This window comes from Moschus berezovskii, chromosome 11 (assembly GCF_049115385.1).
Source record: "Moschus berezovskii isolate FMDL1 chromosome 11, NW_MosBer_1.0, whole genome shotgun sequence".
Taxonomy (NCBI): Eukaryota; Metazoa; Chordata; class Mammalia; order Artiodactyla; family Moschidae; genus Moschus; species Moschus berezovskii.
The window spans coordinates 8501141-8522364 of record NC_142470.1 but is presented as its reverse complement, the minus strand read 5'-3'; the positions used below and the strand labels follow the sequence as shown (position 1 = coordinate 8522364).

The window sequence follows — 21224 nt, the reverse complement described above, 5'->3', positions numbered from 1 at the left end:
GCATCACAGGTGTGTCCTGCTGCTGCTGCTAAGTCGCTTCAGTCGTGTCCGACTCTGTGCGACCCCATAGATGGCAATCCACCAGGCTCCGCCGTCCCTGGGATTCTCCAGGCGAGAACACTGGAGTGGGTTGCCATTTCTAGGTCCCTGCAATTTACAAACTATCTCCTACTTTTCCAAAGGCAGCCCAAGGCTATCAGTACCTTCCCTGGGTAAAAAGCAGAGCCCAGATATGAGGAGATGACAGATAAACACTTTCCCTGTCTAGGAACCCATAGAAAGGTTCTGTTAGGGTAGACTGGGGTGAGGATGAGAAGATGGTCAGATCTTCCTGCCCTGCGGCTGGTGGCTGAACTAGGACGTGTGGTCCCTTGTCCTGGCTTCTCCAGTGTTCACTATGTGACCTTAGGAATGTGCTCCTCTAGGCCTCAACTTCTTTAGTTGTCAGTAGAAAATAATGGTTCAGAATTCAGATTTTAAAATTAGATCTTTCCTTTGTCACCTATTAGCAAGGCACTTATCTTCCCTGAGTCTCAATTTCTTCATCTCTAAAATGTTATATTTCTTAACAATATTAAGAAAAGGACCTAGCTTACAGAGCTGTTCCAAGAATGTAAAGAGTATTCATTGATTTTTAAGACTAGTTCTCTTGTCCTTTTTGACTTTTGATTGGCTCAACTCATTTTTCTTTGAGGTCAGAGGGAAGCCCTGTCTCATATTTCAAAAGCGATCTCCCCCATAAGTTAAATCTAGCAAAAACTGACATGGGACCACTTTAGTAAACGTGGACTCTAGGAAAGATATACTGACCAGAATTGTCCCACAGCATAGTCCTATTCGATTTGGGACCTAGGTATTTCTAGACTTTGGTTGCCCAAAGACTAGGATTATGTCTGCCTTGTACATGGTTGGAGATCCAATGCCTAGAATAGTGGTTTACATACAGTTGCTGCTGCTAAGTCACTTCAGTCGTGTCCGATTAAAAACAATGTCCAATTATTGTGAGGATTTAATGAGCTGATGCATGTAAGAGCTCAGTGTATGGTGGATTTATGGATATGGGTACCCAAAGAGATAGAGATGGTGTCAACAAAGCTCACGTTACTCTGTCTCGGGGAGTGGGTACTACGAATAAGAGATCTAGCTTCCGAGTTCCTTTTGTGGGCGAGAGGCAATGAAGCGGTGTGATGGAAAGCTCCCAGGAGGCCGGCGATTCAGGTGCGGAGGCTGCGGAGAGGACCTTAGGACCCAGCGCGCCGGGAGCGCGCGGCGGCCGGGCCGCGCGCGCGGCGCGTGAGGTGAGGGGGAGGGCGCGGCTTTCTCGCCAGCCAGGGACCGCCTCGCGTCCAGCCGCATCTCTGGGGGCGGGGCCGAGCCTCCGGGCCGCAGTGCGATTGGCGGAGGCGCGCGGGTGACGCCGACGGCCGGCGCGAGACCCCGCCCCTCCCGCCGGGCCGGCCCCCGAGCGCGCGCCGGCGGGTCGGCAGCCTCGCTCTGGCTCGGCTCGCGCCGCGCCCCCGCGCCGCGCCCGCGCGTCAGTCGTTCCCGAGCCGCGGCTGCAGGGGCGGCGGGCGGCATCCAGCCGAGCGCGCCGACGACCCGGGGAGGCGGCGGTGTCCGCGGGCGCAGCGTGAGGAGGCCAGGAGCCCAGAGACTCGCGCGGCGCGATGGCCCCCATCGGCCTCAAGGCGGTGGTCGGAGAGAGTAAGTGGAGTCGCGTTTCCTACGGTTGCCGGGAGAAGCCGGGCTCGGTACCAGCCCGCAGCGCGCCCCCCCGCCGCCTCCGCGCTGGCCTCTCGCTCCCCGCTCGGCCTGAGGCTCCCGGGTGGGGAGGGTCCCGTTATCCCGGCGCCGCCTTCTTCGGAGGGGCGTCCCTCCGGCCTGCTGCGGCCCTCGTCCCTTCTTCCCCCGCTCTGCTCCTCCCGCATTCCTCCTCCTCCCCCCCGCCCTCGCCGCATCCCTCTCTTCGGTCTTCACCTGCATCTCCCGCCACTCCCATCGCTCCACGTCTGCCCCTTCACCTCGCCTTTACCCCCCGCGGCCTGTTTCCCTTCCCTCCATCCCCCTCCTTCACCCCGAGCGCCTTCTCCCCATTTCCCCCTCTCCTTCCCCTCGCCTTCTTTATTCCCCCAGGCTCCTCGACTCCACTCCTCTTTCCATCCCCAGTCCCTCCCTCTTTCCCACCCTCCTCCGTGGAGTCGTGACGAGCCAGATCTCGGCCTGCGTCCTCCTGCCCGCTTCCCCCTGGATCCCTCCCGGGGAGCCGGAGCCGCGGTCTCCGGCCGCAGAGACCCACCTGGGAGCGGCGGCACCGCGCGCCGCGGGGCTCAGGCGCGCCGCTCGCTCAGCCAGGGGCCAACTCCTGGCAGCGGGAGAGAAGCCTGTTTGTTTCAAAGGCTTGGCTCTGCCGGGGCCGAGGCCACCCGGCTCCTCCTCCCGAGCCGGGGTCTTGGCTTCGAGGGCGGGGTCTTCTCTGGGTCCTGAACCGTCTTCAATCACCCGGGAGACAGGGAGAGCTCTAGGGTGCGCGGGAGGAGTGGCCCTGCCCAGCGCCGCAGTCTGCGGTCTCCCTGTTCTCAGGACTCAGCCGGGGCTTGATTTCGGGCCGCGCAAACCCCTGTTGCAGGGAGGAAATGGTCGTTCGTGGGTTTGGATGAAAGGCTCGACTTAAATGGATTTTTAAAAAATGGATGATGGAGATTGTGGGGTTGCCGCGGAGTGAGGGCTGACGGTGGTCATATTTGGAAAACGGCGTCTCTGGTGCTAAATAAGCTTGGCGATCTTGTGTAGGCAAATAGGGCCTCTTCAATATTTTGGCCGTTATCTTTAACAGAAAACGGGAGAGGATTGCTATGGTTTTTGCCGTCTTTTTTGGTATCGAGAGAGAATTAAAAGTGGACTTTTCTCTGTGGGAGAGGATAAGAAAGGAAATAGTAAAAAAAAATGGTGGAAATGACAGTTTCCTTTCCAACGATTCTCTCCAATTAGAGCAATTCCTCTCTTTCTGGCTGTCAGATGGGATTTTTGACTGTGATGGTCCTTTTGGGCGTCACTGTTTCCGTCTGTGGGGTCACACAGAGTCGGACACGACTGAAGTGACTTAGCAGCAGCAGCAGCAGTTTCTTCTTCTTCACTCTTTTCGTTGATATTTACAAAATATTCCGTTATACAACCTTATCTGACCTATTACTCCAGAAGAAAATTGTTATAAACACTGAAACCCAAATGAACAAGCTTTTTTAAAAAGTGCCCACAACACCACCTGCCTACCCCATGCGGTAAAGGTTCCAAATCACGTACCTTCTATTTTAAAGGCCAATCAAAGCGCTTAGGACTGGAAGGACCCCTAGGGATCTTCTAATGTCAATACCCTCATTTTACCCGTGGGAAAGAAATGGAGGCTCAGAGCAGTTAAATGACTTGCCAAAATCAGCGTTAATTAATTTCCTAAAACCTGGTGTCCATTTCCTTGCAACATTAGTTAAAAATAATAACTTTCTTCATTTTTCTAGGTATACCATTTCCTTCCAATATGCTTTCTAAAGAGTCGTGAAATATGGAATGTTTTGTTGAATGTTACATTCTTTCAAATGTTATATTCGAATAAGGTGCTTTTAAAGCAAAATCCTCTAAGCAAGTGTTCTGGTCATTTTTGTATCCATTTACTGTGACGCTTGTTCATGCAGGTAGCCCCCCCACCCCACCCCATGGCTTTTTTAGAAGCAAGTATCAAAAAAAAAAACCACCAATATGCCATATGGTCAGAATTTATTTTCTGAAATAAAGCCACTGTTTCTGGTCATTTTTGTATCCATTTACTGTGACGCTTGTTCATGCAGGTAGCCCCCCCCCCACCCCATGGCTTTTTTTAGAAGCAAGTATCAAAAAAAACACCAATATGCCATATGGTCAGAATTTATTTTCTGAAATAAAGCCACTGTTTACAAAAAAAAAAAAAAAAGCTAATTTTACATGAAATTGGTGAATGTGTAAACAGCATTCTATAACAATTGAGTTAGGTAAAAATTTTGGAAAAAATATTTTTGCAATTCTTTGTCAGTGACATAAAGAATTCTATTAACTTTGACTCCTGATTTTGGAATGGGTTTCTAGCTTTGCTTTTTTCTCTAAATAAATAAACCAAAGATTTTTTTAACCAACCTCCCAGTTTAAACATCACCTTCACAGCCTGGTCTTCCCAATCTAAAAATTAACACTTCATAGTCACTGTTTATCATATTCCCTATATTTTTTTTTTCATTGCACTTAAAATTATCTCAAGTGATATTATTTCGTTTTTTGGGTTGTTTTTTGCTTTTGGTACTTGTTTGATTGTCTCATCCCCTTGAGTGTTGCTTCTGGGAGAGCATGGGTCTTTATCTAATATATTCATCCCTGTTCAGTTCAGTCACTCAGTCGTGTCCCACTCTTTGCGACCCCGTGGACTGCAGCACACCAGGCCTCCCTGTCCATCACCAGCTCCCGGAGTTTGCTCAGACTCATGTCCATTGCATCAGTGATGCCATCCAACCGTCTCATCCTCTGTCGTCCCCTTCTCCCGCTTTCAGTCTTTCCCAGCATCAGGGTCTTTTCAAATGAGTCAGTTCTTCACATCAGGTGGCCAAAGTATTGGAGCTTCAGCTGCAGAATCAGTCCTTCCAATGGATATTCAGAACTGATTTCCTTTAGGATGGACTGGTTGGATCTCCTTGCAGTCCGAGGGACTCTCAAGAGTCTTCTCCAACACCACAGTTCAGAAGCATCAATTCTTGGGCACTCAGCTTTCTTTATAATCCAGCTCTCACATCTGTACATGGCTACATGATTCATACCTATATCCCATACCAAAAATTGTCAGTGGCTGGTCATAGTTGGCTGTCAATAGATATTCATGGAATGAATCAGTGTTTTTAAGGATATGATCGAGAGCAAGATAAATGTAGTTTGTGGCTTCCTGCCATATCTTTCCTGTTGTATCTTTCAATGGACATGATTCTGAGTAAGCTCCAGGAGTGGTGATGGACAGGGAGGCCTGGCGTGCTGCAGTCCATGGGGTCGCAAAGAGTCGGACACGACTGAGAGACTGAACTGTTCAGGGATGAATATATTAGATAAAGACCCATGCTCAATGAATGGCACCCCACTCCAGTACTCTTGCCTGGAGAATCCCATGGGCGGAGGAGCCTGGTGGGCTGCCGTCTATGGGGTTGCACAGAGTCGGACACGATTGAAGCAACTTAGCAGCAGCAGCAAGCTTGATGGGTGACAGTAGGTACAGGTACAACAAAAGTAGAGGAGATGGGTCAGTGTTAGCTGTTCATTCAGCAGAGATCTGTGTTCAGAGCCTGGTAGGAATTATGGGAATACAGGGACACTGAAATATCGGGCCATCTCACACTGTTGTGACAGACACAGACAATCCTGTGCCCCCTTTCCTGTCACTCTGCTGACACACTTAGGGTCCAGCCAGTTATCGTGCTTCTTTGTGTTGGTCTTACCCAACTAGACCGGAAGCTCTTTGAGGGGAGAATAGGATCTCCTCTTATTCTTAAATCTGTCTTTAGTATGAGAGTTAGTACTTCGTCCTCATAAATGTTGGATGAATCTTTACGTATAGTGATTCAGAGAAGGAACTCTGGATTTGGATCACCTGGAATAAAATTCTGGTCTACTACTATTAGCTTGCATGGCTTTGGCAAATAATGGAATCCTTTTGTGCCTCAGTGTCTCCATCTATAAAATGGGTAATAATAGCACCTACCTTCTGTGGTTCTATGAGTTTTAAAAGAAGTAGTGCAGGGTATTGCATCTAATACAGTTCTTGATGCTTTTGAACTGTGGTGCTGGAGAAGACTCTTGAGAGTCCCTTGGACAGCAAGGTGACGAAACCAGCCAAACCTAAAGGAAATCATCCATGAATCTTCATTGGAAGGGCTGATACTGAAGCTCCAATACTTTGGCCACCTGATGTGAAGAGCTGACTCGTTGGAAAAGACACTAATGCTGGGAAAAATTGAGGGCAGGAGGAGAAGGGGGTGACAGAAGATGAGATGGTTGGATGGCATCATCGACTCAATGTACATGAGTCTGAGCAAACTTGGGGAGAGAGTGGAGGACAGAGGAGCCTGGTGTGCTGCAGGCAGTCCATGGGGTCGCAAAGAGTCAGACACAACGACACAACTTAACGACTGAACAACGAAACAGTTCTTTTAGTCAATCTTATCATTACGACAAGATCCACAAGCGTGACAGTACAAGTGTTAGAGGATTTCAAGAAGAGATAGGCTACCTGTATCCTACGGGGCCATAGTTTTGGGGGAGAAAGTGAAGTCTTGGGTAAACTTCCTGAGTGAGGTGCAGATGAGCTGGAAAATGGAAGAATAGACCTGAAGAACAAATGGATGATTAGTAACCACACCCAACTTCTGTTTCCCATTCTGCTCATTTCTTTACTTTTTCCCTTTTAATTTCTTTCTATAAATGTAGGGTTTTGTTTGTTTTTTCTGCTCTCTACTTTGTAAACAGATTGGAAGAGAAAGGAGAATTTCATCCGCCCTCCACCACCGCCAGGCATTCTATGTTTACTTCATGTTAATGGATGATGTTTCAGTTAAGTCAATCCATGCTGTATTTTACTCTTGTTCCCTGAAGTTTTGTCAGAGTGTTTCAAAGATTCAAGAATTACAAAATGTACTGCTTTTCTTGTTTCCTAACTGTTAGCAGTTTCTCCCCACGTTAGTTTATAAGAGTCATATTCTTTGGGAAGAGAATGTAATTTCAGTTTTGGAGGAGAATGTGGGTACATAAAATGTATACATTTTTCAGATAGGGCCATGAGTCATAGGATGTGTCAGAAATTGAGAGAGCACCTAGATTGAAGCAATTTTCATTCATTCTTATACTTTTTAAAAAAAAAAAAAAACCTAGGATGCATACAAATAATTTAAGTGTATTTTGAAATATATTAAATACATGTCATATTTTTTCCATTTTAAGGTATAATTTATATAGGTCTTCCCTGGTGGCTCAGTGGTAAAAGAACCCACCTGCCAAGCAGAAGATGTGGGTTCCAGCCCTGATTCCCTGGAGAAGGAAATGGCAACCTATCCCAATATTCTTGCCTGGGAAATCCCATGGACAGAGGAACCTGGCAGGCTACAGTTCATGGGGTTGTAAAAGAGATGGGCATGACTTAACAGCTAAACAACAATAAAAAATATTTTGCCCAAGTAAAATTTACCCTTCTTAGTGAACAGTTCTTCAGATTTCAGATTTACCTGCTGTCATATGACCACCACAATAATCAAAATACAGAACAGGTCATCACTCCCTGAATTCCCTTGTGCTACCACCCCAAGCCCCTAGTGAGCACTGAATGTCATAACAGTGGAATCATACTGTACATAGCTTTTTGAATGTGCCTTCTTTAACTTAACATAGGGCATTTGAGAATCATCCATATTGCATGTATCTGTTGTTTGTCCCTTCTCATTGCTGGCTGCTCTCCTGTTGTATGAATATGTAACAATTTGTTTCTCCATTCCTCCTCTTAAGGACGTTTGAATTATTCCCGCTCTGGGCAATTGCAAATGCTTCTATAATGTTTCTAGAAGCATTCACAGGTTTTGTGTGAACATATCACTTGGATATATATATATATATACACTTAGGGGTGGGATTAATAGGTTGTGTGGTAAGTGTATATTTAACCTTATAAGATACTGTCAAATTATTTTCCAGAGCGGCTGTAACCATTTCACAGTTTTTACCAGCATCCTTGTTAGTCCTTGGTAGTGTCAGTTTAAAAAATTTTAGCCCTTTTCCTAGTTAGTTGTATCTCATGATTTTAATTTTCATTTTTCTGATGATTAATGGTGTTAAGCATTTTTTCTTGTATTTATTTGCCATCTGTATCTTCTTTGGTGGAACGTCTAAATCTTTTGCATATTTTTTATTGGGTTGTCTGTTTTCTTATTATTGGTTTTTGAGAGGTTTTCTATGTATTCTGGGTACATGTCTTCATCAGATACATGAATTACAAATATTTTCTCACAGTTGGTGACATGTCTTTTCATTCTATTAACAGTATTTTTCAAATATAAGAAATTCTAAATTTTTATGAAGTCCAGTTTATCCATTTTTTCTTTTATGAATTGTACTTTTGGTATCCTATTTAAGAAATCTTTACATAATCCAAATTCACAAAGATTTCCTGTTGTTGTTTTTTTCTGTGTTTTCCTGTGGGTGTTTTATAGTTTTAAGCTTGATAGTTAGTCTTTGATCTATTTTGAGTTAATCTTATATATTGTGAATTATGATCAAAGTTCATTTTTGTGTATATGTAAATGTTTTTGTTTTTCATTTTTGTGTGCATGTAAATATTTTTGTTTGTGAGTGTCCAGTTGTTACAGCACCATTTGTTGAAAAGACTATCCTTTTTCTTCATTGAATTGTCTTTGTTCTTTGTTGAGAATCAATTGACCATCTTTGGGTGGGTCTATTTTTGGACTTCTTGTTCTGTTTCCTTGGTCTGTATGTATGCATTCACTAACGCACTATGACTCAATTACTGTAGCTTTAAAGTAAGACTGGAAACCAGATGTTGTGAGTCCTCCAGCTTTGTTTTTCTTTTTCAAAATTGGTTTTGTTCTTTTAGTTCATTTGCTTTTCCATATAAACTTTAGAATGAGCATGTTGATTTCTATTTAAAAAATTCCTCTGGATTCTGTTTGGAATTGTCTTGAATCTGTAGATCAGTTTGAGAATTGACATTTTAAATTACTTTTAGTGTTTTAGTTTCTTTTCTATATTTCAGAGTGAAAATAAAAATTCTTAGCTTCACAAATAAGGGAGCAACAGTATGATAAGGAGAATTGCAGATAGTTTAGCACAGTTGCAGAATACAAAGTCAATATACAAAAATATATTGTATGTCTATATACTAGCAATGAACAATCAGAAATTGAAATTAGTATCATTTAGAGTAGAACAAAAAACATTAAATTCTTGGGTGTAAATCGAAAAGAATGTGTTCCAGATCTGCATGCTGAAAGCCACAAATACTGATGAAAGATATCAAAGTTTAAATAAATGAAAAGATATACTATGTTCATGGATTTTTAAAATTTATGCTGTATTTATTATTTTTGAAATGTGTTTTCAGTTCTCTTGGGTAGATACCTAGGAATAGAATTGCTGGGAAGTGTAACTAACTTTTTGAGGCCCTGAAGAAGTGAAGTGAAGTCGCTCAGTCATGTCCGACTCTTTGCAACCCCATGGACTGTAGCCTACCAGGCTCCTCCATCCATGGGATTTTCCAGGCAATAGTACTGGAGTGGGTTGCTATTTCCTTCTCCAGGGGATCTTCCCAACCCAGGGATCAAACCCAGGTCTCCCGCATTGTAGACAGACGCTTTACCGTTTGAGCCACCAGGAAAGACCTTTTGAGGCCCTGCTAAACTGTTTTCCAAAGTAACTGCACCACTAGCAGTGTCTGAGGGTTCCTATTTCATAATATCCTGAGCAGCACATGTTATTATCTGTCTTTTTTATTATAGTCATCCTAGTTGTTGTGAAGTGGTATCCCATTGTGGTTTTGATTTGTATTTCCATAATAGCTAGTGATTCTGAACATTTTTTCACATGCTTGTTGACCATTTATGGCTTCCCTCATGGCTCAGATGGTAAAGAAACTGATGCAGTGTGGGAGACCTGGGTTCCATCCCTGGATTGGGAAGATCCCCTGCAGAAGGGAATGGTTTACCTACTCCAGTATTCTTGCCTGGAAAATTCCATGGACAGAGGAGCCTGGTAGGCCACAGTCCTTGATCTCGAAAAGAGTCAGACACCACTTAGTGACTAACACTTTCACTTTCATTGACCTTGTATATCTTCTTCAGAGAGGTGTCTACACAAACACTTGGCCCGTTTTTAAATTAGATTGTTCAATTTGCATTTTAATCCACATGTTATTTTCATTTGAAATTACTGTTTTTACTCTATCTTTTAAATGTAAAGGTGGAAAACCTCAATGAATAAGTATACACTTCAATCTGACCAGTTTGCCTGTTTCTTTAATCTTCTACCTTCTTTATTTTTCTGTGTAGTTTTAGTAAAAATGACTTATTCTTGTTATAACTGTCATCCTGTGCCCTTTTAGACAGCTCATTTAAATTTTTTAAATTGTTGAATGCTCCAATTGAATCTTCATTCCGAGTTTATTAATTAAAAGTGTCATATTTTTGAAATGCCTCACTTTTTAAAAGGATTCTAGTCTTACAGTTAATACAAATAATTTGTTAGTTACAATTGTGATGAAAATTACAATGAGACAAGGCACTAGTCTGGCGTTGGAGAAGGCAGTGGCAACCCACTCCAGTGTTCTTGCCTGGAGAGTCCCAGGGATGGGGGAGCCTGATGGGCTGCCGTCTGTGGGGTTGCACAGAGTCGGACACGACTGAAGCGACTTAGCAGCAGCAGCAGGGTCTGGCGTAAGTGTAGGGAGGTTAGAGGAAGCTTCCGTAAGGAAGTGATACACAAGTTACTTCCTTTCAGTTCCAGCTTATTTCGAGTTTTTGTTTCATTTTGTTTGTTTTTTAAATTTATTTTTAATTGAAGTATAATTGCTTTACAATGTTGTGCTGGTTTCTGTTATACAGTATTGTGAATCAGCCATAAGTATACATATATCCCCTCCTTCTCTCCTGCCCACCCCCAAATTTGTTTTGTTTTTAAAATCAGGATTCCCTTCCGTTCCGTCGCTCAGTCGTGTCCGACTCTTTGCGACCCCATGGACTGTAGCCTACCAGGCTTCTCCGTCCATGGGATTCTCCAGGTAAGAATACTGGAGTGGGTTACCGTTTCCTTCTCCAGGGGATCTTCCCGACCCAGGGATCGAACCCGGGTCTCCCGCATTGGAGGCAGACGCTTTAACCTCTGAGCCACCAGGGAAAATCAGGATTAACTACTGGTTTAGTTTCTTTTGAAATGACCATATAGTTTTTCTCATTTAATCTAGTAATGTAATATAATTAATTATAATATTGAGCAATCCTTATATTCTGAAATAAACTTTCTTGATAGACACGCACTATTTTTCAGGAGAGAGAAATTCTGATGCAGAATTTATTCTGCTTATTATTTTTCTTATTAAATTCTGCTTATTATTTTTGCATCTATATTCATTAGTATCAGAGCCTTCTTGCTGCTCTTTGATCATTCCAAGTATGTTCCCAGCTCAGGGCTTTGCATTTGTTGTTACCTGTATCTGAAATGTTCTTCTTTCACCTATCTACGTGCTTGTTCCCTTAATTTCTTTAGGTCCCTGGTCAAAGGCCACCTCACCAGTGAGCTCTCCTCTGATTACATAAAATTGAAATTTATATAATTTTCATCCCCCTCACCATGCTGAATTGTCAGATCTGACATTTCACACTTACTGTTTTATTTGTTTGCTTATCCTGGCCTCTGCCAGCCAAGTGTAAGTTCTATGAGAGCATAGACTTGTTTTGTTCATTGCTGTATCCCCAGCATCTAAAGCAGTGCTGGCCCGTAGTGGGCACTCAACAAACATTTGGAACGAACAACTAAATACTGTGTATTTTATATATATATACGTAAATATGTGTAATTCCTGTCTCTCCCTGTCTCTCTCTTTCTCCGTCTTTCATCTTTTCAGATCTTCTGCATCAGAATTTCTCACTCCTTCAATGAAATGAATTGGAAAGTTTCTTTTCTTTTTGTGTGTTCCAGAATAGATCAAATAACACGGGCATTCCTTTCCCTGAATGTGAGGAATGATTTATCCATAAAAATTTTTGAATTTGCTGCTTTTTAGAGGAAAGAGGATAAATATTTGCTAGTCTTTTAAATGTATTTGATTACTATTTATTTATTCAGGCTCCCTGCTGCTTCTTGAATCAATTTTGGCAATTTATATTTTCTTATAAAAATAGGCCTTTCAGCCTAAAAATCTCAAGTTTATTAACACTGAATTCGATTTGCAGAATTTAAAAAATATCTTCTGCATCAGTAGTTGTGATCTCTTTTCTCATTCTACCCTGTTAGTAATATTTTCATGGACAAAGAGATTTGTCTGTTTTGTCTTTTTGAAAAATCTGTTCTTCCTTCTGTGGTGCGTGTCTGTGTGTATGTGTTCTTATTCTAATTTCTTGAATCAAACACTTGGTTATTTTTTTTCTAATAAAAGCATCTAAGGATATGAATCTTCATTTGAGTACAGCTTTGACTGAATCCCATAGGCTCCCTACAACCCCTCCCGAGTCTCTTAACACGCAGTATTCTTTGTTGTGGACTGTTACTCTTGTGATAGGGTGATAAGTAGTTTAATCTGGGGTAAATTTTCCATAAGAAGTGGTTTGGGACTGAGGGATCATCCATGTGATACGCATTAGATGTAAGAGAGCGTATCTGCCACAAAAACCAAAAAGGGCCTTTTTGAATGTGCACTAAAAGATTTTCCCTGTGGCGTTCTTGGCACACAGCACCTCTTAGACAAACCGGTATTTGGCTGCTATTGAAGAATCTTTTCTTTAGTGGAATAGTCAGGCCAAATCTTATAGTTATCACTGGCACCTCAGCAGCCGTAAATCGTGAACCTGTGGCTCGCCTCTATGAGAAGTGCTCTTCCAGTCCCCAAGGCCATCCTCTGATTTGAGTGCTCCAGCCAGTTGCTTCTGAGCAGGGCTATTGCTGGAACTGAAGTTAGGGTGAGATAGCCAAGACTTCTTTTTTTTAATCTTTTTTTTGGCTGTGCTGGGTCTTCCTTGCAGCGCACAGGCTGTCCTTGCAGCATGTGTGTTTCTGTAGTTGTAGCTTGCAGGCTTAGTTGCCCCTTGGCATGTGGGATCTTAGTTCCCCAACCAGGGATCAAACCCACAACCCCTGCATTGGAAGGAAGATTCTTAACCACTAGACCACTGAGGAAGTCATCAAGACTTCATTTAAATTTCAGCAAGTATGAGTTTTACTTGCTTATTGTCACCAGGCTTTTTTTTTTTTTAGTTAAAAATTTTTTTTTAATCAATGAGAAGTGGTGTCATGGAGTGGAAAGAGTTCTGGTCAGACAAAACATCCAGCTGACAGCCCCAAGTCCAACCCCTAGTGACTGGGTAACCTGGACATGTTATTTAACCTCTTTCAATTGGAAATTCTAAAACAAGCATCACAGAATTCTTTTAAGCTTTGCATTAAATAATAATACAAACAATTGCTCAGAAAACAACGAGTCACTGTAAGGGGTTGTTATTATTTTACAGTTGTAATTACTGAGATAAGCTTGTTTGCTCAAGGTTATGAATAAAACCTTAGCAGAGTCAAGGAGGCACAACTCTTATAGTTCTGATAGGCACAGGATCTGCTAATTGCCAGGTAACAGCCAATCGTTGCCCACTCAGTGCTCTTTGGGAAAGTTTGTGTTGGTTAAAACAATTGCTTCTAAGATACACTGATCTGATCTTAATGTATGTCTCTGGGGCTCCAGAGTAAGAACTACTAATGGCTCAAATTACATGCTGTCACAGAGCAGATCTCCAGTATTCCTTTCCTTCTGTTTCTTACAGGCCATTGACATTTCACTTTAAATGTCTGCTAATGATTTGACCTAAGAGCTGAACTTGTAGGGAGCGAATGAGATATTAAGTGATTATCATACTAGGAAAGCTTATTTGTTCTTAGGAACAAAAAAATTTAGAGAGATATGGAAAAAAACAGAGGAAAACAAAATTTTAAAAAATCACTGGAGGACTTCTCTGGTGGTACAGTGGATAAGAATCCACCTGCCAATGCAGAGGACACAGGTCCGATCCCTGATCTGAGAATATCCCACAGAGCAACTAAGCCCGTACACCACAGCTACTGAGCCTGTGCTCTGGAGCACACAAGCCACAAATACCGAGCCATCCTGCTGCAGCTACTGCAGTCTGCTGGCCCTAGAGCCTGTGCTCCACAAGAGAAGCCACCTCAATGAGAAGTCCGTGTAGCAGTGAAGACCCAGTGCAACCAAATACAAAAAAAAAAAAAAAAAAGCCTTTAGAAAAAATATTGGTGCCCAGTTGTGAAGAGACAGGTTTAAATCAGAGTCTCCAGCAGTCAATCCTTGTTCAGAGGACTGCTGAGATGTCAGAGAAACCCAGGACCATGTATCATGGCTTGTTTCCATTTCATCAGGTTTCTGAGGCCTCTGGGACCACATGTTTGTGTTCATTTAACCAGTATTTCTGCACTGTCTCCTATGTGCCAGAAGCTGTGTTGAGGGCAGCAGAGGTGATGGTATATGAGGAGACCTGGTCCTAGTGAGATTCACACAGGCCGTGGTAATACATCAGGTAAACGCCTTAAGAGGGGGTACTGCGGTGTGATGATGTTATAGCACATGGCGGAGCCCCCAAAGAGGCCAGGGGAGGGAGGGAGGCTGAGGGAGACCTGGAGGATGTGGGGGGAGCTGGCCAGGAGGAGGGTGATATTGATGGGGTCTGGGGGAGAGCAAGTCCCATAGAGAAGTGTCCAAGTTTGGCAAGGAAATGAGAAAGGTTCAGCCTGGCTGGAGCTAAGGGAGCTATGGTGGTGATGGTGGGAATGGGGATCGCTGCCAGGGATGGAGCAGTAGTGGTAGGTGGAGGGACCTGAAGGGTAAAGGGACCTGAAGGTGTCTTCGGAGGTAGAAACATCAGGTTATGGTGATCGATCAGTTGCAGAGGGTGAGGAGATGGCATTGGGGAAGATTCCGTTTTCTGGCTTCTGCAGCCCATGGGTAGGCCATGCTGTTCACTGAGATGAATGAAGACGTAGAAACAGGTTTGCTGGGAAAGGCTCCCTTTCGTAGGTGCTGTGTTCTGGTGCCTGTGGACTGTCTAAGGGCAGGCGTGTAGGAGGTCTGGGTTGGACACTGGGGCTGGGGCGTCCTCAGGTGTTGGAAGCTGTAGGAGTGGGTCAGATCACAGAGGAAAGGGTGCAGGGTTCCTCCACTTCCCATCCCAGGGGATTCCGACATTTACACCCAGGCACAAGAAGAGTAGCCAGCGGGGCTTAAGAGTCAGGTGGAAAGGGAGGCTAGCCAAACATCTGACTTGATGGCTTCCCGGGCCCACCCTCAGATTGTCCCAGAGCAAGCCGGAGGTTTCATTCAGTGATGAATCTCCACTCTCCAGGCTGGGGGGCTTGGCAGCTGGAAACTTTTCAGGACTTCTTCTCACCATGGTGTTTCCCCTGTGTCTTAAAGTCAGTCCCTGGCTATCTGAACTTCATTGTTCAGGATTGTTTTGTGGAGGAAAGAGGAAACGATTGTAGCCAGTCGTAACGCAAGGCTCTGAGGATTTGTGTGTTATGCTGTGTCGAGATGCCATCAAATCATAGAGTGCTGGCTCTGGGAAGGAATTGTAGGAGCATATCTGGTGCAGACTCATGCAGAGCAGAAAGTCGTGTTGTCCTAGTCTGCTTGATGAATGACATTGGCAGGTCTTCCTTATCCGTGGCTGTTGAGGAAAGACAGTATTATTTTCATGTTCTGTGCCAGCGTAGATTCACAATGACAGGGGTAAGCTACTAGAAGTGTTACAATAGTGAGGGCAGGAAGGTTGCTTATCCTGTGCTTAGAGGGTGCTCAGGACTTTCCAGCTGGTTCTAATCCAGTCTCAGATGATCCTCATGAACTTCCTTAATGGCAGTAGGAACAAAGCCACTTCTGTTTGTCAGCTGAGGGCGGAAGTGAGACCCTTTAGGCTTAGATGGTCTTCAGAGCACCTACTCTGGGAGTGACAGGGTAAAGAAAGCTTGTTGACCCTCTTCTCTCATGGATTTTTTTCACCCATCTTCCTGAGCATTGGTGTAGCCAGGAGGCAGAGGAGAGAGGCCATTCCCTGGTGCCTGGACACATGGGTATTGTTGGTACTGCTGCTGCTAAGTCGCTTCAGTCGTGTCCGACTCTGTGCGACCCCATAGATGGCAGCCCACCAGGCTGTACTAGTTGCTAGGAATTTGAAGAAAATAAAACAGTGCTGAACAAGAGACTCCTCTGCTCCATGTGAGTTTCACACTATAGACTTTCAACAATAGACTACTGTGAGAAAAACTGCTTAAAATTACTCAGTCGACAGACCTCACCGTGTTTTGGATACAAGTGCTTCAGGATTTTAAGATGAGGCAATCAGGTGGTCACTGAGAGTTTTCAGATTTGCTTTACCTCACGTAATCTTGCGGGGGGATCACATTGAACTTAAATATTTTGACTGCATCAGATGGGGTTGTCTCTCTTTTTCCTACTTACCTTTTAAGAAACTTTGAAATTCTAGTTAGAGTAATAAGCTTTGTCAAGCTTTCACTGAGACTTAAAGATCTGGTCAGTTTCTCATAGAGAGGAATCCTCATTTTTCCTCTGCCCCAATCCCTTATTAAGGAAAATTTCCAACATACTGGAAAGTTGAAAGAATAGTATTATGATTACCCATCTACCTTCTACCTAGATTTCACAACTGTTAACCTCTTTCCATCTTTGTTTTTATCTGTCTACACAAATGCTTTTTGTTAAAAGTTAAGGTTAGGCTTCCCTGGTGGCTCAGAGGTTAAAGCGTCTGCCTCCAATGCGGGAGACCCAGGTTCGATCCCTGGGTCGGGAAGATCCCCTGGAGAAGGAAATAGTAACCCACTCCAGTATTCTTGCCTGGAGAATCCCATGGTCGGAGAAGCCTGGTAGGCTACAGTCCACGGGGTCGCAAAGAGTCGGACACGACTGAGCGACTGAACGGAACGGAAGGTTACAGGTTAGACGATGCAGAAGAAAATATGAGTGTGCTTGAAGTCAAAGCAACAGAAACTATTCAAAGGGAAACATAGAAAAAAGATCAAGGGAATTAAAACAAGAGAGTATCAACAAGATGGGAGACAGTGTGAAGGAGCCTAATACACATAAAGATGAAAAGAGTGGGAGGAGCAGAGATAATCTTTGAAGAAGTGTTAACTGAACATTTTCCAAATTTGATGAGCGCTATGAACTTTCAGATGTAAGAGGTTCAGTGAATGTTAGGCATAAGCAATGTGAAGAAATCTACACCACAGCACACCATACACCAAATTGCTTAAAAGCAGTAATAATAAAGTTTGATTAGCCAGAGAGCAAAGACACATTGTGTACAGAAGAGCGATAAAGATGGCAGCATATTTCTCGTCAGAATCAATGTAAGCTAGAAGACAGCAGAGGAGTATTTTTGAAGGACTGAAAAATACAAAATATTAATCTAGAATTTTATATCCAGAGAATGTATCCCTCAGCAACAAATCAAGGTAAACATTTTCAAAAAAGTTGAAAGAATTCATCACCTTGCATGTCTGAAAATACTTATTTTAATCCAATGTCTGAAAATATTTATTTTAGCTGATGGTTCAGAGGAGCACAGAATTCTACATTGGAAATTGTTTGCCTTTAGACTTTTGAAAACTTGGCTCCACTGTCATCTTAATTTTCATTGTTGCCTTTAAGGTGCTTTTGAAGTCATTGACTTCCTGATCTTTTGTACATGTCCCGTATTGTCTCCTCTGAAACTTTGACTCTGTCCTGGTGTTCTGGACTTTCATAGAAATTTGCCTTGATACTTGTCTGTTCCTATCCATTGTGCAAGACCAGGGTCAGGAAGCTTTTTCTATGAAGGGCAGTGTGTTTGAATATTTCAGTTTGTGTGGCTCATCTGTGATCTCTGCTGCTGCTTCTTTTCCCTCTACCGCTTTAAAATTGTAAAGGCCATTCTTAGCTTAAGGTCTGTACAGAAACAAGCAGCAGGCTGAATTTGACCTGTGGGCCACAGTGAGGGAAGGAGAGGGTGGGATGAATTGAGAGAGTAGCATTGAAACGTATATCTACTACCCTGTGTTAACCATGTGTTAACTAGCTAGTGGGAGGTTGCTTTATAACACAGAGAACTCATCCCACTGCTCTGTGATGACCTTGAGGGGTGGGCTGGGGGAGGGGATGGATGGGACGGAGGTTCAGGAGGGAGGGATATATGTATACTTATGACTGATTCACGTTGTTATACAGCAAGAACTAGCAAAACATTGTAAAGCAGTTATCCTCCAATGAAAAATAAATTTTTAAAAATTTGGGACATCCCAAATCCAGGAATTTCATGCTGAATTAACTCATTAGTTCACTGTGAAGCAGGAAATCACATGAAGTGTAAAGTCATTGTTTCTGATACTGGGTATCCCCTCCTGGACCCCAGTATACACCCTCAACGGAGTGGTGTTTGGCCCAGAATATTTTGCTGAATTACAGTTTGGAGAGACAAATTTCACCAGTCATCTCTCCCCTACTGATCCCCTAGTGGAAGACTGGGCAAAGGGCACTGGCCCAATGTGCAGACAACTCACATCCTGAAGGCAGTCTTCAAATCATGCCTCGGTAAATGAGGAGGGGGCAAAGACAGCTCACCCGTGCATTTTGGTACAAGTAGACAGCGAGAGAGAATTGCCTCTGGTCTAGGTGATTTGAGGAAAAAAAACTCTACACAGGAACTTTGTAAACATTTAATATTGAAAAGTGACAGAATTGTGGCATAAACACTCAGGTAAAGAATTTATTCTGGAAGAAGACAGGTATAGGGAAAATAATTTAAATCACCCTCAAACATAAAAATAATGAACCAAGAGTTCAAATGGGAGGTAATGTGAAACAGCAGAACAAAATGGAAAGTGGGCCAAGGAAACAGAAAACAAAAAATAGTGGGATTGGAGCTTCTTTGGTGGCTTGGTGGTAAAGAATCCACCTGCCAATGAGGGAGATGCAGTTTCGATCCCTGATCTGGGAACACCTCACATGCCTTGGGGCAACTGGGCCTGAGTGCCACAACTATTGTCTGTGGTCTAGAGCCCGTGGTCTAGAGCCCGTGCTCTGCAACAAGAGAAGCCCCTGCAGTGAGAAGGTGGCGCACCCCAACTGGAGAGCAGCCCCAGATTACTGCACCTAGAGAAAAACCCACACACAGTAACAAAGACCAACACAGCCAAAAGTAAATAAATTTTAAAAATTATTTTTAAAAAATGGGATTGCAGAACTAATAAACCAATTGAAAATGTAAGAAGCAGATTCTGTTCTCTGTAGAGTATGGAAGACTAACTGGAGAAGATCACCCAGTCTGCCTGTTTGGTGAAAATTTTGCACAAACTCAGCCATCTTGTCTGGATTTTCAGTGTTTCTTCTTCTCCGGGCTCCACCCTCTTCCTCTGCATGACCCTGAGCCCAGGTCCAGCAGGATGTTTTCTTCTCCTCGTATCATATTGTAAGCAGTCCCCTGGATTTGGGAGAAGGTAGCAGCCCTCCTGAAACTAGACCTTTGTGTGTGTTGGGTGGTGTGGGTGGGGGGAGCACTTCCTGCCTTCTGGAAGCCTCCCCCCAAGGCTTTTGTCTTCTGTCCATTGGACACCTATCCACTGGCAGCACTGCACTGTGGCCTTGTCTTGCTCTGTGAGATTACACATTTTTAAATATCAGAGACCTGAAGATCTGTGACACATTAAATCCTAGAGCTAGTCAGAATCTCAGAGTTTGGAAGTAAGATGATTTCTACCACTGCTGCCACGGAGAGGTCACTTGATTGCTCTCTGGTTCAGTTTCTTAGGACTAGGTCAGGGGTTCTCAACCTTGGTACTCTTGACATCTTGGGCTGTATGAGCCTGTGTGTTGTGGGATGTTTAGCAGTATCCCTGATCCCTCCCCACTCAATTTCCATAGGTGTGCGTGCTCAGTCTGTTGGTCGTGTCTGACTCTATGTGACCTCATGGACTGTAGCCCGCCAGGCTCCTCTGTCCATGGGAGTCTCCAGGCAAGAATACTGGAGCGGTTTCCATTTCCTTCTCTAGGGAATCTTCCCAAACCAGGGATCGAACCCATGCCTCCTGCATTGGCAAGCAGATTCTTTGCCATAGCACCACCTGGGAAGCCCCACCAGTGCCCCTAGCACCCTCCAATCATGACGATCAAAAGCACCTCCAGACGTTGCTGAGTGTCCCCTGGGAGGCTAATCACTCCACATTGAGAACCACTAGACTAAACTGTTGTCTGTTCTGAGTCTCTGGGATGATATGAAACACTCTTCTCCCCTTTTTTCCAAAGTATATTTTTCGTAACCCTTGAGTCCTTAGGGTAACTCCCATTTAAGTCAAGAAATGTGATTCAGAGCCATTAAATGCTATATCTACCAATTTAAGATACTAGCTACATCTTGGGTTCCTGCCAAGATCAAGATAAATATCTATTCTCTATCCCTGCAGTTCAAGGAAGAATTCTTGCAGTCTATAAAGATAGAGGACAAGGTGTTTTACAGAGGAACAGATACAGGCTGGCAGATGAAATGGAATATTAATCGTTGAGGTCTGCTGCTGTTGGTAACACATGAGGGCAATGTGTGTTCTCTCTCTTTCTTTCTTAAATATAGAATCCTTCCCAAATACTTTCATGCTTATCACTATCTTATACAAAAATTGGTCCTCATTCTTGAGTCTTTTCTCTTAAAACAGCCTTATTCTACACTACTTATGGGACTTCGCTGGTGGTCCAGTGGCTAAGACTCCGAACTCTCAATGCAGGGGGCCCAGGTTCCATCTCTGGTCAGGAAACTAGATCCCCAGTGCCACAACTAAGAGCTGGTGCAGTCAGAATAAAAATAATTTAAAAATAAAACAGAAAACAATACTTATGAGAAACAGTACTGCTTTCTGTCCTGGAAGATTAATTGCCCCTTCACCATTTTTCTTTTTGTCTTTGGTCTTTTTGTTTCAACATATTAATATAAACAAATAGTATTTACTATCTTAAGCTATTGATTTGAAGATTAAATGAATTGTTTGGAATCCCACTTTGATTTTTCTGAGTATATCTGGTAACTTCACAGCTCCTTTTATCCATGGTGCAGGCAACCTTAGGAAGAAGAAACTAGCTCTGGTTGGAGCTAAGGGGAAGTGACCATGATGTCTACAGTGTGGCCGAAAACTCCTATTCTCTACCTCTTTTGTCCCCAGTTTGAGATTTTCTTTCTACCAATCAAAATTCTAAGGTCCATGAAGCTGTGTGTTAGAAACCTTCTAGCCCCATAACCATTTGACTCTAAACCTTGTGAAAGAGGGGTGGGGAGGGGGATAGAAAAGGAGGATTTCCTGTGAAAGAGAAAGCAGTCATTCCTGTAACACTGTCCAGCATCTTTACGGGTGTGAGGTTAGGA

The 21224-nt window shown here is 43.5% G+C and overlaps 1 protein-coding gene across 1 annotated transcript in view; it reads left to right on the top strand.

Moving 5' to 3' along the window:
* The first annotated feature begins 1516 nt into the window (after positions 1-1516).
* Positions 1517-21224, top strand: part of STXBP1 (syntaxin binding protein 1) — a 67559-nt gene continuing 47851 nt past the window's right edge. The window contains exon 1 of the mRNA XM_055399078.2: positions 1517-1704. Within this exon, the coding sequence (XP_055255053.1) occupies positions 1668-1704 (37 nt within the window). The 5' untranslated portion in view covers positions 1517-1667. The remainder of the gene's footprint in view (positions 1705-21224) is intronic.